The following is a 16,787-nucleotide window of genomic DNA, read 5'->3' as shown; positions in this document are numbered from 1 at the left end:
TCTCCGAGGTAATTCCAGGCAAATCCAATGCTGTTTTCCTTCCGGTTGACTACTTATTTCACTACACTACTCTCCAAGGTAACACCTCATGCCAGACAAAGGTGCTACTCCTAATGTCCACAAGAGTTCACCAAAGTCCAGCACCACTAAACTCCCCTAGCAAACCCCCCCCCCGTCCACTTTCCTAGTCAAAAAATTTGCGGCTTACTTTTTGCGGGAGTGAACAGCCACAAAGGCTCACTTTTTAGCAGATTTAGTCTTATTCATTTAATTTATATGAGGTGGTTGTTCTCTCCTGCAAAAATGAACCGCTATATGGCTTTCTGCGAAATTGCCTAGCAAATCCACAAAACAAATATTCTCCCCCAATTTCTTTATCTTCTCCCCAACCTTTCAATCATCTCCTATATTTAAACCTCTTGGCCCCACCTTCACCAACCAAAAAGAAGCCAATGATAAATCAAAAACCCCCCACCGGCCCAATCCTTGAAAACCCATTTAATCAGTTATGCAAGATTTTACTCCCAAGGCCCAGTCCAGCAAACCCACAACTCCACTTTCTTCCATTGAAAATTTAATATGAGCAATGGCAACTCCCTGTGGTGACTTTCAGTTTGGAATAGAGGAAGCAAGCCTACTGGTCAGGTAACTACCTAGCCCAAGAACTGGAAGTAAATTCTACAAGATCAAGGCACTCTCTGTTTTGGACTTTGCGTCCAATAAATCAGTTTTGGACTCACAATCGGTTCTCAAAATCCAAAACAAACAGGCTTCAATGGCGTGCAGAATCATTTCCATCTTTCCAAAGAGATTCTTCATCATAAAATGAAATCTCTGAAACACAAGCACGAATCTTATTTGGATGTTCATAAGGTGGTGACATGTTCTTTCAACAATCCCATGAATCCTTTCCAAAGAGATTCTTAATCAAAAGTGAAAACTTTGAAACAAAAGCATATATCTTATTTGGCTGATCATAAGAAACTGCTGATATGTTCTTTCTACAATTTCGTGACTTTGTTCTTACAGGATGCCATGCCCCCTCTTGGTCTTATAGACATAAGATTTGGCAAAATACAAGTAGAGGCCCAATTCAAGGGCGCTGAGTCCAGCAAGAAGCCAATAGAAGTAATCAAGATGAGCCCGATTGATATTATTAGAGAACCAGCTCTGTCCACTGCCCACAGTTGCCTTCTCAATTATAGAGATGAGAAAGCTACTTAGAAAGCTTCCAATGCCAAAAATGCTGAGGAAGAGCGCCATTCCCACACTCCTCAGCTCATCAGGAACTTGATCATAGAAGAATTCTTGCAAACCGACCATCGTAAAAACATCGGCTGCTCCAAGCAGAACATACTGAGGTACCAACCACCAAACACTCGTAGGAAGAGTTACCAAAGGCATGTCAACAAGCCCAGACTCTTTAGCAACCACAAGTCTTTTCTCCTCCACTAGAGCTGCCACCACCATTGAAATTACAGATGTAAATATCCCAATGCCAATCCTCTGAAGCATAGTTATCCCGGACGAAATCCTTGTAAACTTTCTCACTATTGGAATCAGTACACGGTCGTAAATGGGGATAAGAATAATGACTGAGACGCTGATTAAGGATTGCAGGGTGGCAGCCGGTATTTGGAAGCCAGAACCAATTCTTCTTTCCATGGTAGCTCCTTGCTTTGTAAAGAAGGTTGATAACTGTGCATAAACTATCCCATATATCAAACAGGTTGTCCATATTGGAACCAAACGCAGAACTCCCTTTGCTTCTTCCACTTGACTCAAGCTACATTCATTCCAATTCTTCTTCAAAGAAATCGGATCGTTTGAAATGGCTACTGCCCGATCAAGAAACCTACATTGTAATACAGAAAGGAACACATTCTGTTTTGTTTGATAGCTTGTTGAGAGTTGTAACAGCAAACCAGAAAAATTAGAAGGGAGTAACTATAAAAGCAAGCAGTTACCAATGTCTGTTTCCTTGTTAAAACAAGCAATTGGTTTCCCTTACTTGAATTGGCTGCTTCTTCCTAGAAGAGTTGTTTCTCTTGCTCCATCTTCTGCAGAGAAAAGATGAGTTTTCTCCGTGATGGACGAATGGGCTGGACGATTTCGATTCCGAGCTGCCGCAACAAACACCTGAGCAATTCTCACAAATGGGCTTTCATCTTCCATAAGAGTAAAGCGATATGTCTTGGTTCCGAGCAAGAAAACAACGAGTGCAACTGCCATGGAAATGAATGGAATTCCGAATCCAAGACCCCAACTCAGATTATCTTGAATGTAGTTTACAATGCAGAATGAAATCCCGGACGCCCCAGAGAGTCCAAAGTTCCACCAATTGAAGAATGAGCTCTTGGATCTGCACTCTTTGGGATCTCGTATATCAAACTGATCAGCTCCGAAAGCCTGCACACATGGCTTATGTCCACCCTGCGCGAGCGCAACTATATACAGAGAGAAGAAGAAGAAGAAGATTTGAAATTGAGAAGGAGATGGGCAAAATTCTTCCCCCATTTTGATTTCACAATCAGGTGGGCGGAGAGATGGAAGCACGGCTGACAGAGTCAACATGCCTAACCCCTGTTTTCCCAATTCAAAATGAGACCATCAGCAGGCAATGATAGAACACTAACAAGAGAAAAATGGGAAGAAAAAACTGTTACGTGCCTAATTGGCCGTAACACAAACAAACAAACGGAAAATAGAAAAAGAGGGAGAGAGAGGTTGATTCGAGGCAACCGGACCTCCTAATGGCTCAAATTGAGAGGAGACATGACTCTCCAAAACAAATTCTCCTTTGCTGCTGTAAAAATCTTCTCTTCTTTCATTTCATTGGATTACTACTACATAAATACAAGCAAAAGAGAGTGCCACATCACAAGCACACTTACCCACTAACAAGACACATCACAAATAACTAACCCCATAACTCTAAAACACATAGCCACTACATAATAACTAGATAATAATTAACCCCATATACAAGATTAACTTGCACATATCAGAAACCATCAAGGATATACAGTGATACACAATTGAAACAAAAAAAGATAACAAAACAAGATTAACTTGCAAGTAGTTATGACGTGTTTTATTCAAAATTCAAAGGAGGAAGTTATTGTTGGAAATAACTGACATAAACAGTTTGCGAGAGAAAAAATTTGTATAAAGAGATGGCCTGCATCAAGAAGAAAAGGCTCTCTCGAAAATACTAGAAACAATTTGTATGTTTTTCTTCTATCTAGGAGCAGTCCGTAATTTAAATATGTGTTACTCATCTGCTTCTACATTCAACTATTTGATTGTGTACATGCAAGACATCAATGGACTTTGCCTCGAAAAAGGTATTCCCTGTTAACTTACCAACTTCTCCAAAAGCTTAAGCTGTCGGAGAAAGGCGTTATTTATCTTTTATAGTTTCACACTCCCCCGCACGTGTGGTCCACTTGGCAAACTCGCGGCACATGTGGTCCCACTTTGGGCCGACCATCGCATGTGGATTTTTGCTATCCTGGGAGGTTTGAACTCGAGACCTTTGGCTCTGATACCATGTTAACTTACCAACTTCTCCAAAAGCTTAAGCTGTTGGAGAAAGGTGTTATTTATCTTTTCTACTTAACATTCTCTAGTCGTGTCATTATTGGATGAAATTCTTTCTCTTTACACTAAACAAATTGTTAAGACCTTGTTCACGAGGCATTCTAACCCAATGTTGCTAGAGCGGGAATCGAAACGGGAATCGAAAGCTGGAATCGAAGGCTCCCAGGGAAGAATCCTGCTCAAGGTTGCCAGAGCGGGAATCGAAGGCTCCCAGTGAAGAATCCTGCTTCCTTGTTCTAACCCACTGATTGCAGTTCTTATATTATTCGAATTTTAAAGAACAATTTTATTAGTTGGATTAGCATTGGAAAAAACCTTTGATGGAAGGATATTTTCTCTCATATAAAAGCAGAGTGTAGGATTTTTGCACCAAACTAACCAAGAAGAAGAAGAGGAAACAAACCAGGAGATAGAGACCTGAAGAAAAGAAGATGATTCGATAACGACCCACATAAGAATCTGCAATGAAAGCTCCCAATAGAGGAAGCATTGAGGAAACCCCTGACCAGACATTTGCGTTCTCGGCAGCAATTACCGTCGATTGTCTCAGGGGTCCGGTTAGATAGCTTATAAGGTTGGAAGCTATGCCATAGTAAGCACTTCTCTCGGCCATCTCCACACCTTCAATTGAAAAAAAAAAAAGGAAGGGTAAATGGTAGTGATGGAATGAAATTAACTGAATGTGTGTAAACTTCCTGCAATTTTTTCGTACCGATGATGAAAAATGCAGAGTTCCATCCCCCAGAATTGGGTCTGGTCACAGGTCGGCCTTTGTAGTCAACTGCTCCTTCAACGTTGTCATCCAGCAGAGGTGTAGAAATGGCGGCCATTTCACCCCCCCTAAACCAACTCCCTTCAAGGGTTTGTTCAAATTCTCCCAATAATAAAGAGGAGGGGTTTCTCTTTAGAATTAGGGTTTAGACTCAAGCTTGTTTGGGCGTGGAAGGAATCATAGGTCAAAGATTATGCAACATAAAGAAAGAGGAAATTATGAGATTTTTTATAGGGAAGTGATTTTTTATATGATGAGAGCTCATGAAGTTCAGTATTTCTCCTAAAGTACACTGTGTCCCACTTCTTAGGATGATTCACACCGTTCATTTGATGGGCCGCAGCGTAAAGATGCGGGAATCCGGACTCAAGCCTCAAAAGCGATGCAGTTGAGCTCGGTTGGCATAAGGACCTGGGAACACAACAAGAACTCGTTAGAGGGGCAGGAGTTAAGATTTTGGAGAAACCCTCCGATGCAAAGTCAATTTGCTTAGCTTACAAAGCAGAAATAGATGAAAAATAGAGTGAGCGTAGCAACTAGGAGTCCACAGAGATGTGTAATTTGGCCGGGGTCCCTTCTTAATAACTTGGAGTCGGAGGCCGCTTAAACGACTTGCCTTAGGAGTGGGTTTCTATCTTTATCCTAGCGTGGAAGAGGATGTCTGTATGGGCACGGTTTTCACTCTTGGACCTATGCAAGCTCTTCGGTGCTTTTGGCAGGAAGACAACCTATACAGGCTCTTTTTTAGTTGGTGGTGGAATCGCTCAGCACGGCGGAAGCTAGTTTGGTGATTAGATTCAACCGAGATCCTAATGATTAGATTCATATTGGTGATGAATTGAAATAGTTAAAGAACTTACAATTGAATATCCTTGATCTGATAGTCGCTGCTTAATCTACTCCTCCTTAGGTGTGCTCGGTTTCTCAAACATGAACTCCTTCGAAAGTCGAAGTAGCAGCTTCTAAAGCTTGCAAAGATAGAGGATGTTGAAGAAGGTCCTTTGGGTTCTAAACCCAGCTTGAAATCACAGCTACAATTGAGTTTCACAAACATAATTCAAAGTTAAGAAGAATTAGAACTAGAAACGGTGTGGAACTAAAACGAAGACCGGCAAGAATTTGCTAAAGCTAGAAAAGGAAGAGAGAGAACTGATGGTGGGAGGGGTTGCATGAATTTTTCTAGTAAGAGCAGGGGTTGTAGAGTGAAAAATTCGTTCAGCCATGTCCCCTTATCTAGAGAATCCTTGGGAGTTTGTTCCCACTAGGAATCCCACTTAAATTAGCAAGCCATGTACAATTACACTTTAGCCTTGCACCACCTTTCTTTATTTAAATAAAGCAAAGGGTGTAAAAATGGTTTTTACTTGTTGGAAAGTGTGTAGAAGCTAAGTAGGTTTCCACAAATCTCTCTCATGTCCTTCTTAGAATTCCAACTGATATGAATTCACCAATCTTGTAGCAAATAAGATTTCACTTAAATCCCAGCCAATAGGAACCAAGCTTTAATTAAGCACATGCACAATTAAATCACTTCAGTTCCAACCAATAGAAATTAAGTATTTAATGTACACATGTTAATTAAACATGGCCCACCATCCAATAGTGCGCCCTTTTCCACTAATTGATGTGTGCCCACCCTATATACAGTGCATCTCCTCCTTGCATCATATACAATGGATCCAATCCATTCGTCGCTCGCAATAAAGTCCGGAACCAGGATTGTCCAACAATCCATCAAAGGTCTAATGAGTTATGAGTGGGATCGTCGCATGGATTCAATGGTCGTTCCTATAGGGCCCACCAATGGGCCCCACTGCAATCTCATGCAATGTAGTGCAACCACGATCCCGTTAGGCAAGTGGTCCCCATGAGGATATTGCCCTAAAGAAGACTATTGAATCTAAATACCCTAGGCACCTCTAAGTGCATGTCCTTCCTCCAATCCGCCATTTACCGAGTTGGGTCCTATGGGGGTGGACATAACTTACCCCCTGGGCCCCACCCTATTTTATATCATTTGATCTATCAGTTTACAGTCCACAAATGCATTTGCAAAATCTTTTCAAAACCAATAATGGTCTTCCAAAGCATTTGATAAACACTTTTACCAAATTGGCTGGATAGTCTTTTACCAAAGGACTTAGCTGAGATCAAAACCGTAAATGCAATATCTCATACAGAGAGATATGGAGGATTCCATGTTGGGCATCACTATTGATTCAATGGGTTTATCCAATGACCCAATACTAACCTCTGGTAATCCTATTTGGACTACAATTAGTCAGACCAAAGCCACAAGACTTGCCCACAGATCAAAATGATCCCTCAGGTTCGAGGACATATTTAGAAAGGGTCCTGACAAACGAATTAATCTTTTCAATCCATTGTCCATAGGTTATTTCGCTAAGTGATCCGTTCAATGTGTGATCCTATCATCGCACCGATTTCACCTGCTTAGGGTCTACTACCCTAATGACCGAGATAGGCCACCCCAATGCGTGTATGGAGGCAAGATCGATGACGGTTGTGTATAAGTACGAGGTGTTCAACCTCAACCCCAATCGTTAACTTCTAGGCTTTCAAAGAATCGGAAGGCCATATGCCAAATAATCTCTATGTGCATGGCATATCCTACGATGTTACTTAAGGACAAACATATGTCTACAAGCATATATATCACATACTCCGCAAATTACCCAATAGATGTCACGAAACAATCAATTTATTCATTGAGTACAAGTTCAATACAAGTAGCACCAGCTTTTAGGGCATGTATGCTAACACTCTTAGACAACTATATTACTTGACTCTTCGAATTCCGACCCGCACCCTAGGATCCTGACACATGTCACCCAATGGCTTGGGGAGGCAAAAGGTCGCAATCAGTGACACACGTCTATAAAAAGTTAAGAGGGCCTTCAGTCCTCTCCATTTTGCAAAGGCGATCCTCATTGAGCTCAGTAGATTCAGTTCGGTCTGCGACATGTCTAGTGCGGTTGTGCGGAACTATCTTCCCTTTGCTGGAAGGTTCTACCATCTTAGGGCTCTGACTTGTCCACTTACTCTGCCCTCCCCTTCATTTAGTAAGCCTTCCCGTCTTTCTTTGCATTCTATTTCATCATGTTGAAGGGTAGGTCTAGGACAAGTTTGGAGAGTGGCGAGGATTGGGGCGACAGGGACGTGTCCGTTCCAAAGAGTGATTCTTGTAAAGTTCCGTCACTCAAGGAAAGCAATTCACTTTGCCAACCTCTTATCCGAGAGGCTCTCTTCGAGCCCGAGGCTGAAGTCTCATCCAATGCCCCTCATCAGGGTGCGAGGTGGGGCGATTGTGTAGCAAACCTCTAGGTCAGTCCGACAGGTCGAACCTTATGATGAGCTCTAACACCTGAAGGAGGATGACTTGACCAGGATCAAGGCGGAGTATTACATCCGAGAGTCTGTCACTCTGAAGTTGCCTCATCCCATGGAGCGGGCCAAAAAGCCAAGTTGGGTCCAGCCGCTTGACCATCCCAAACATTCATTTGATAGGCCATCAACACTCATCAGATGATAATCCTAGCCCTCATAATTGTCAAGGTTTCATTAACAAGATATGATATTTACACCCCTTTCCAAGCATTTCATCCACTTTTATTTGGCTTTTCTCAAAAATATCTAAGTTGAACTTTCTTTTGCTTCTTTTCAGGGTTTTTTTTTTTTTTTTTTTTTTAAAGGGAATTTTTAAGGAAATTCCAAGCATTTCAACGTCTTTTATTTGTCTTTTTCTTGAACATGATAGTCTTTCAACTTTCTTTTGTTTCTTTTTCACCGTCTTTTCCAAGGAAATAAGAGACCACAGGGGGTGGAAATAGCGAAGGAAAGTGGAAATATCATTTTCCAATTATAATGATATCATTTTCCACTCATTTTACGCCTTAGAATAATACTGGTTCACTAGCTACTTGTAAAGTCATAACCCTCTTTTTTACGTCCAATCACGTTACCGGTCCGGGCGAAAAAATCATCGACCTTTTCCAGAAAGAAAAAACGGTAGCGACGTTATCACAGTTCTTCAGAAGGAAATGATATCAGCACGACAACTTTTTGGTATGGGCTACCTCGTATCTTCTTTTTTAATGGGAGCATGTAACTATGCAAGAGTTTTTGGGAACCTAGATGACCTTTTTACAGCTCTTTAAAGACTAGAAGACAAGCGCATATATTAAAACATGGTTGTGCTGATATCGTTTCCCCACCCAAAACATAGTTGTGTTGATATCATTCTCTTTAAATACTAGAAGACAAGATAGAAGCCAGAACAGAAAAGATGAGCTGAGTTTGAGCATTTAGAAAGGGTACTGACATTGACACTGCCATGATTTGATAATTGCAACCTATCATGTCTTTTATTAGGGAATTGCTAGTGTCCACGCAAAAGGCATTTCGTGGTGGGTGGTCTGACATGCGACAGACGAGCTGCGAAATTCCTTTTGCGATGGACCTTAGCAAATCTCCGTACCCTAGCAAATCCCACCGAGATTTGCTAGGGTCCATCCATGGTTTTAAATTTTGACCTAAATACGAAATTTCAGACCCAAATTTCGGATTTCAGTGGCGACCGAAATGAAATTTCGTTCGAAATTCCCGAAATTTGGGGAATTTCGTAGAAATTTTTAATAAAATAATAATTTTTTATTCCGTTAACGAATTTCGAACGAAATTATTACTGAAATTTCGTCCCAAAAAACCAGGATTTAGTGAGCCGATACCAAATTTCGCCCGAATTTTTGGGATTTCAGCTGGAATTTCGGTTCCTGATAACTCTGAAATTTTAACCGAAACCGAAATTCAAAACCATGGGTCCATCGCAAAAGGCATTTCGCTTGCCACGAGGTGGCTGGTCTGACGTGCAACAGACCAGCCTCCAAATGCCTTATGCGATGGACCCTAGCAATTCCCTCAAAAAGTTATTGCAGTTCCCCAAAAACCATAAGGACGAAGTTCAAACAGAAAAGACAAGCTTAGTTTCTGCCTTTATCAAAACATGGTATTTTCAATTTCTCCCCCATACCAGGAGTCAAGTAGTAGTAATAAATTAGTAATATAAGAATTCCGTTGCAAAGATTCCTTCCACAGTTCCACTCCAAACACAGACACTGAACCCCCAAATTCTAAGCAAAAACCAGGCCTTTATCGTCATAATTGCATTTGGGGGGCTAAAATGACAAGTGTTCCTCCGCTCAATGACCAAGTTGAAGGAGCCGTTGACTACAAAGGCCGCCCTGTGACCAGATCTTATTCTGGAGGATGGAACTCTGCATTTTTCATCATCGGTACCTAAAAATACAAGAATTTTACACTTTCATTTCATCTGTGTGATTTATACTTACTATATTTATTTCTTGGATTGAAGGGGTGGAGATGGCAGAGAGATTTGCTTACTCTGGAATAGGTTCGAACCTTATAACTTATCTAACGGGACCTCTTAGACAATCCACGGCAATTGCAGCAGAGAATGTGAATGCTTGGTCTGGGTTTTCATCTATGCTTCCTTTATTTGGAGCTTTCATTGCAGATTCTTATGTGGGTCGTTATCGAATGATCCTTTTTGCTTCACTTCTCTATGTCATGGTTCGTTTCTTCTTCTTTTTCTTACCTTTTTTTTGTGTGTTTTTGGTTGTGTTTATCATTCATTCATGATTCCTATCTGGGTTGTTATGAAATGATTCTTTTTGTTTCAATTGTGTATCTCTTGGTTTGTTTCTTCTTCTTCTTTTTTGCATAACAAAAAGAATGAAATTTGTGTTTGGTATTTTGCACCTTCAATTTCCTGTATACAATAAATATCAATCATGAAAATTGGTTTTTGAAGGATAAAGAATTATATTAGAAAAAAATTAAAGAACCCGGGGATCAGCCCCGGTGATCGAGATGATCAAGCTACAACCAAGAAGTGGGGAAGAAAAAAAAAAGGAATTCAGGACGACACAAAACCAGGGGGAGGAAATCAAACATTTCCAAGGCCATCCTAGAGGCTCCCTCCCTCGCTAGCCGATCTGCCTCACTGTTTGCTGACCTTTGATGTGCTGGAAAGAGATGGAGGATCCCTTTACTCGATCGAAAATATCATCAATCCAATGTGTAAACCCCCAAAGATGGGGGAGATTATTACCCTTCGACCACTTATGACATTTAGGGAATCCACATCCACTATAATATGATCAAGGATATTATGCTTAATCAACCTTATTCCTTGATGAACGACTCTTATCTCTGTCTCATTAGAGTGCAATCCCAATGAGGTATGAGAACGTCCAACGCGTTTTGCCTTCATGATCGCGAAGAAGACCACCTACTTCTAGAGCTTCAAATGAACCGAGCCGGATCGCGAACATGTTTGGGTTCGGCTCGTTAAAAGCTTGGCTCGGGCTCGTTCGTTTACTAAACGAGCCGAACCCGAGCCCAAAAATTAGGCTCGCCAACTAAATGAGCCAAACTTTGAGCTTTGTATAGTTAAGCTCGGAAAAGCTCGTGAGCTTTTTAGGCTCGGTTCATAAACGAGCCGAGCTTTAAAGCTTGGATTATGTTTGTTTTTTATATATAAAATAAAAGAATGTGAGTTGTTTATCACAAATGAAGGTTTTGCCGAGTGGTAGGGGGCTTGGCTTCAAATCCCACAGATGTATGTTTTTATCATTCTTGAGACGAGCCGAGCCGAACACGAGCCTTCTTAAAAACTAAACGAGCCGAGCCCAAACACCCCAAAGCTCGGCTCGGCTCAGCTCAGCTCGTTTGCAGCCCTATCTACTTCTGCCGCCCCAGGATTCCCTATGCTAGAACCACCGAAATTCAGCTTATAGTAACCCTTCATAGGCAAGACTCATGACTGGGCAACTAACTGCCTTTGCTCTCCAGAGATGGTGTGGCAAGGGCTAGCTTGGAGGTCTTCAATTTCCTCTCCCCTTGAGGGGTTTTATTGTATTTCCTTCTCTAGTTCTGCAAACTATACTATGTATTGGCCACCTCGATCTTGGGAACCCCCCCTCCCGGATTTATATTAATACAATTCTTTACCATTCGAAAAATATTTCTTCTTTCTATTTTTTCCCAAAAATAAAAAAAAAGTCCCTCTGCTCTCCACTGGAGCAAACTTCAGTCCACCCGTTCCATAAGTCATCCGCTGAGATGAATCAGAAGCTGGGTAAAGCCCTAACCCATGCAATAGTCAAGGTTATCACCTCACTGAAGAGATATTGCGGAGTTTTTACTTAACTCCTAAACACGGCGGCGTTTCTCTATTTCCATGGCATTTAAATAGTAGTTAGCAATGTTACATTCCATAAATTTTTACCACGTTTCCACCAAGGTGTGAATGACCATGTTTCCACCAAGGTGTGAATGACCAATTTTCCAAGAGCTCGGACAGCTCAGATGGAAACACCCACGCTATACCAAACTTACAAAGATTTTTGCTCCACACGAACCTGGTTGTTTTGCAATGAAGGAACATATGATCTACAGTTTCTCCTGCCTGCACGCATAGCGCACAATGATCAATAATCCATATTTGCCGATTACGTAGATAATCAACCATAAGGATTTTGTCTACAACAACGGTCCAAGGAAGGCTTTGACCCATCCTCCTCTCTCTCTCCAAACAATCTTTGACCCAACCTCCTTTTTCGCCTCCACTACGAACAGGTCTAGGAAGGCTTCTTTTAGAGGTGCATCTCCAAGCCACTTATCATCCCAAAACTTGATGTTGTCCCCAGAGTAAACTATGAACATGATGCCTTTGTCAAGTTTTCTCTTGTAGTCTAATTTATTTCTCCAAACCGTAACTCATTTGTGTCTGAATCTGTCATCCGATATCCAATTTCCTCGAAGAGCTTCGTATTTTTCTTCAATGACCTTCACCCATAAATGGTTGCCTTCTTCCCCAAATCTCCTTAGCCACTTCCTTAGAAGTCCCTGGTTCACAGCTTTTAGTCTTCTAATCCCCAATCCCCCTGACTTGATAGGCTTGCACACCTCCTCCTAATAATCTAGATGCATCTTTCGCTTTTCATCTAGCCCGCCCCACAGGAATCTTCTTTGATTTTGTTCTATGCGATTCACCATTCATTGGGCATCTAAGCACCGATCGTTGGTAGATCGGCATATTTGCAACTTGCAAGGACTGCCTTGATCAATGTTTTTCTTCCTCCCAATGAAACCAAATTTAGCTTCCATGTGTCCAGCCTTTTTTCCACCCTTTCTAATACTTGGTTCTATTGTTGTTTAGCAGGCCTGCCCTCTCCCAAAAGGAACACCCAAATAGGATGTAGGGAAATGATCCACCATGCAACCCAATAAGCCTGCCAACGAATTCAATTCCTCTGAGGACGTGTGGGAACCCAAGATCTGTGACTTGCAAAAGTTTGACCTTTGTCCTGTAACTACCTCATAGCATCTCAGGACCGCATTTAGGGGTGCAACTTGGGTCAGGCTCAACCCGAACCCCATGGGTTCAACCCGATTTTGGCTCGGGTTGGGTTAGGTTAGGGTTGGGAAAAGCCAATCCGATTTAATTTCAGGTTGGGTCAGGGTTGAGGCCTTGGCAACCCGACCTGAACCCGAACCCGACCTCTGTCCTCTAGTTTTCTCATGTTTTTCTAGGATTATGCTTTTTTTTCCTTCTATTTTTCTATTTGGCCTGAGATGAACCTGAACCCAACCCGACTCAACCTGACCTGATTTGGAGGCGGGTTGGGTTAGGGTTGACCATCCTCAACCTGACGCTTGAGTTGGGTTAGGGTTGAGAGAATGCTATCTCGGGTTGGGTTAGGGTTGGCCTCAACCCGACCCAACCCGACGTGAGTTGCACCCTTAACCGCATTAAGGTTTAGCACCTTTTCTTTCCCTGGTGTACTGAAAATTAATGTGTTGTCCGCAAATTGAAGATGGGACACCTCCGGCCATCAACTTCCCATCCTAATCCTTCTATCAACCCCATAAACTTTCCCTTATCAATTTGCCTGCACAAAGTCTCTGCCACAATCACAAATAGAAACGGAGATAAAGGATCGCCCTTCCATAATCCTCTCGTAGCCTTGAAGAGGCCCCTAGGGGATCCCTTAATCAGTACCGAAAACCAGGCCGATGAGACACATTTTTGTATCTATCCTCGCTATCTCCCACCAAATCCCATTCTCTCTAGTGGATAGTCAAGGTAGTCCCAGTCCACCCGGTCATAAGCCTTCTCCATGTCTACCTTACATACAATTCCTCTTTCTCATTTTTTAAGTAGTGATCCACCACCTCATTTGCAATCAGCGCACAGTATAGGATCTGCTGCCCTCCTACAAAAGATGATTGATTGCTGGACAATATGATTGGTAATACTTTTTTCAAATGTCCCACTTGTACCTTAGCTAGTAATTTCTATAAGCAACCCACTAAGCTTATTGGACGGAAATCCCGAATAGGCTTTGGGGGGGGGGGGGGGCGCGGGGGGGGGACTGGTGCAGTTATCCAGTGTCAAAAGGTTGAATCTCATCACCCTCAATCGTCAAGGGGAAGCTTTACACCTGATGAATGCCATCTCTTTGGTACCTCACAATTCCATTTTCAACCACAAAATTGCATCAACAATACCAAAAACTGTGACACCACATCCAACTATAGCACAGATATTCTCCAAGAAGTGCAAGAACGACACATTTTCGTCTGTGAAGATCACCCTAATTGGACAGAAGTCAGAAGTAAGAAAATTCCAGTTAGGGGGTGAGGATGGCCATCTTTAACTCTGAATTGCTCCGCAGCAGAAAATTTGTTTGACTGGATCTTGCGACCTTTGATTTCAGTGTAGATCGTAGGGACAACCTTGATGAAGTATTGGTACATTCCAGATAATGTTTGCTGTGTTCACTGCACACCTTCAAGTTGATTGACAACACCTAGGAACTTTTCTGCACAGGATATTTTGTTTATTTTGTGGCATATATTACTTTCTGTTTGTTTATTGCCAATTTCTGTTTTTGGTTTTCTTTAATTTTGAATTGGGAAAAACAGGGGTTAGGCTTGTTGACTCTATCAGCCGTGCTTCCATCTCTCCGACCACCCGATTGTGAAATCATAATGGAGGAGGAATACTGTCCATTTCCTTCTGGGTTTCAAATCTTCTTCTTCTTCTTCTCTGTGTATTTAGTTGCACTTGCACAAGGTGGGCATAAGCCATGTACGCAGGCTTTCGGAGCTGATCAGTTTGATGTACGTGATCCCAAGGAGTGCGAATCCAAGAGCTCATTCTTCAATTGGTGGTATCTTGGTCTCAATGGGGGGACCGTGATTTCTATCTGCATTGTGAACTACGTTCAAGATAATCTGAGTTGGGGTCTTGGATTCGGGATTCCATGTATTTCGATGGTAGTTGCACTAGCTATTTTCTTGCTCGGAACCAGGACATACCGATTTACTCTTATGAAGGATGAAAGCCCATTTGTGAGAATTGCTCAGGTGTTTGTTACAGCAGCTCGGAATCGAAATCAGCCAGTTCCTTCATCCATCACGGAGAAAACGTGTCTTTCCTCTGCAGGAGATGAAGCAAGTGAAACACCCCTGCTAGGTAGAAGCAGCCAATTCAAGTAAGGGAAACCATTTGCTTGTTTTAACAGGGAAACAGATTTTATAACTTCTTGTTTCGATAATTACACCCATCTACTTTATCTGGTTTTACTTTCAAATTTTGTTTTGAGGAAAAGATACCACTTATTGATAGGTTCTGCAGTTACAACTTACAACTGTCAAGAAGCTATCAAACAGCCAAGGAGAGAATTCTAATCTAGAGAGAAATAAATAAAGTTAGTAACAAAACAGCACGTGCTCCTTTCTGTATTAATATGTAGATTTCTCGACCGAGCTATTGCTATTTCAGACGATTCGGATTCTTCGAAGAAGAATTGGAAAGAATGTAGCATGAGTCAGGTGGAAGAAGCAAAGGGTGTTTTGAGGTTGGTTCCAATATGGACAACCTGTTTGATATATGCAGTAGTTTTCGCACAGTCATCAACCTTCTTTACCAAGCAAGGCACTACCATGGAAAGACGAATTAGCTCCTTCCAAGTACCGGCTGCAGCCCTGCAATCCTTTATCAGCGGCTCCATCGTTATTCTTATTCCCATATATGACCGCATACTGATTCCAATAGCCAGAAGGGTTACAAAGATACCGTCCGGGATAACAATGCTTCAGAGAATTGGCATTGGGATGTTTCTATCTGTGGTTTCAATGGCGGTGGCAGCCATAGTGGAGGAGCAAAGACTTGTGGTTGCTAGAGACGCGGGGCTGGTGGACATGCCTTCCGAAACTGTTCCTATGAGTGTATGGTGGTTGGTTCCTCAGTATGTTCTGTTTGGAGCGGCTGATGTGTTTACGATGGTCGGTTTACAAGAATTTTTCTATGATCAAGTTCCCGATGAGTTGAGAAGTGTGGGGATGTCGCTCTACCTTAGTATTTTCGGCATAGGAAGCTTTCTAAGCAGCTTTCTCATCTCTATAATTGAGAAGGCAACTGTGGCTAGTGGACAGAACTGGTTCTCTAATAATCTCAATCAGGCACATCTCGATTACTTCTATTGGCTTCTCGCCGGGCTCAGTACCCTTGAATTGGGCCTCTACTTGTACTTTGCCAATTCTTATGTCTATAAGACTAAGACAGGGCATGCCATCATGTAACAAAAAGATTCATGAGATTGTAGAAAGAACATCAAGGTCCTTGTACTATGCCAAATCTTATGTCTATAAGACCAAGAGGGGCATGCACATAACACCATATGGGTGTCTTTATAACCGTTGGATTGTAACGGTCTCAGATCAGGGACTATATATATAAACTCAATATCATGAGATGAGTGTATCTGAAAAATTCAATATCGACCCAAATAAGAATCTGCAAGGAAAGCTCCCAATAGAGGAAGCATTGAGGAAAAGCCTGACAACGCATTTACGTTCTCTGCCGCAACCACCGTCGATTGTCTCAGAGGACCCGTGAGATAGCTTATAAGGTTGGAAGCTATGCCATAGTAAGCACTTCTCTCGGCCATCTCCACTCCTTCAATCCAACAAAACAAATTAGAAACAGTAACTAATAGTAATGAAATGAAATGAAATTAACACAAGGATGTGCATTTTTTCGTACCGATGATGAAAATTGCAGAGTTCCATCCGCCAGAATTAGATCTGGTGACAGGGTGGCCTTTGTAGTCAATGACTCCTTAAACGTTGTCACCCAACAGAGGAGAAATGTCGGCCATTTCACCCCCCTAAACCAACATCCTATATTAACACAGGGTTTGTTGAAATTCTCCCAATAAAGAGGAGGAGGGGTTTCTCTTTAGAATTAGGGTTTAGTCTCAGGCATGTTTGGGCGTGGAAGGAAACTTCTACCGTATTT

General features: G+C 42.0%; 2 protein-coding genes across 4 annotated transcripts; one reads left to right on the top strand and one right to left on the bottom strand.

Moving 5' to 3' along the window:
* Positions 1-941: 941 nt before the first annotated feature.
* Positions 942-5,568, bottom strand: LOC143881943 (protein NRT1/ PTR FAMILY 5.10-like). Of its 3 annotated transcripts, none has more exons than XM_077385293.1 (5): positions 5,236-5,568; positions 4,316-4,786; positions 4,021-4,224; positions 2,012-2,583; positions 942-1,855 (listed from the first exon to the last, which is right to left on the bottom strand). In XM_077385293.1, exons 3-5 carry the CDS (start codon positions 4,114-4,116, stop codon positions 1,024-1,026), a joined length of 1,500 nt encoding a protein of 499 aa, XP_077241408.1. In that variant the 5' UTR covers positions 4,117-4,224; positions 4,316-4,786; positions 5,236-5,568; the 3' UTR covers positions 942-1,023. The 3 variants fall into 3 exon arrangements, with proteins under 3 accessions (XP_077241408.1, XP_077241405.1, XP_077241407.1); XM_077385290.1 differs by having other exon boundaries at positions 4,007-4,224; positions 5,236-5,566; XM_077385292.1 differs by lacking the exon at positions 5,236-5,568 and having other exon boundaries at positions 4,007-4,224; positions 4,316-4,834.
* A 3,885-nt stretch (positions 5,569-9,453) lies between these two features.
* Positions 9,454-16,318, top strand: LOC143881942 (protein NRT1/ PTR FAMILY 5.10-like). Its single transcript, XM_077385289.1, has 4 exons — positions 9,454-9,687; positions 9,768-9,985; positions 14,408-14,979; positions 15,241-16,318. The coding sequence occupies exons 1-4, from the start codon at positions 9,576-9,578 to the stop codon at positions 16,067-16,069; spliced, it is 1,731 nt and encodes a 576-aa protein (XP_077241404.1). The 5' UTR covers positions 9,454-9,575; the 3' UTR covers positions 16,070-16,318.
* Positions 16,319-16,787: the final 469 nt, after the last annotated feature.

Source organism: Tasmannia lanceolata, unplaced genomic scaffold (assembly GCF_043159265.1).
Source record: "Tasmannia lanceolata isolate RefF3 unplaced genomic scaffold, GAP_Taslan_0.1 ptg000007l, whole genome shotgun sequence".
Classification (NCBI taxonomy): domain Eukaryota; kingdom Viridiplantae; phylum Streptophyta; class Magnoliopsida; order Canellales; family Winteraceae; genus Tasmannia; species Tasmannia lanceolata.
The sequence above is the reverse complement of the archived record's forward strand: the minus strand, read 5'-3'. Positions and strand labels throughout refer to the sequence as shown.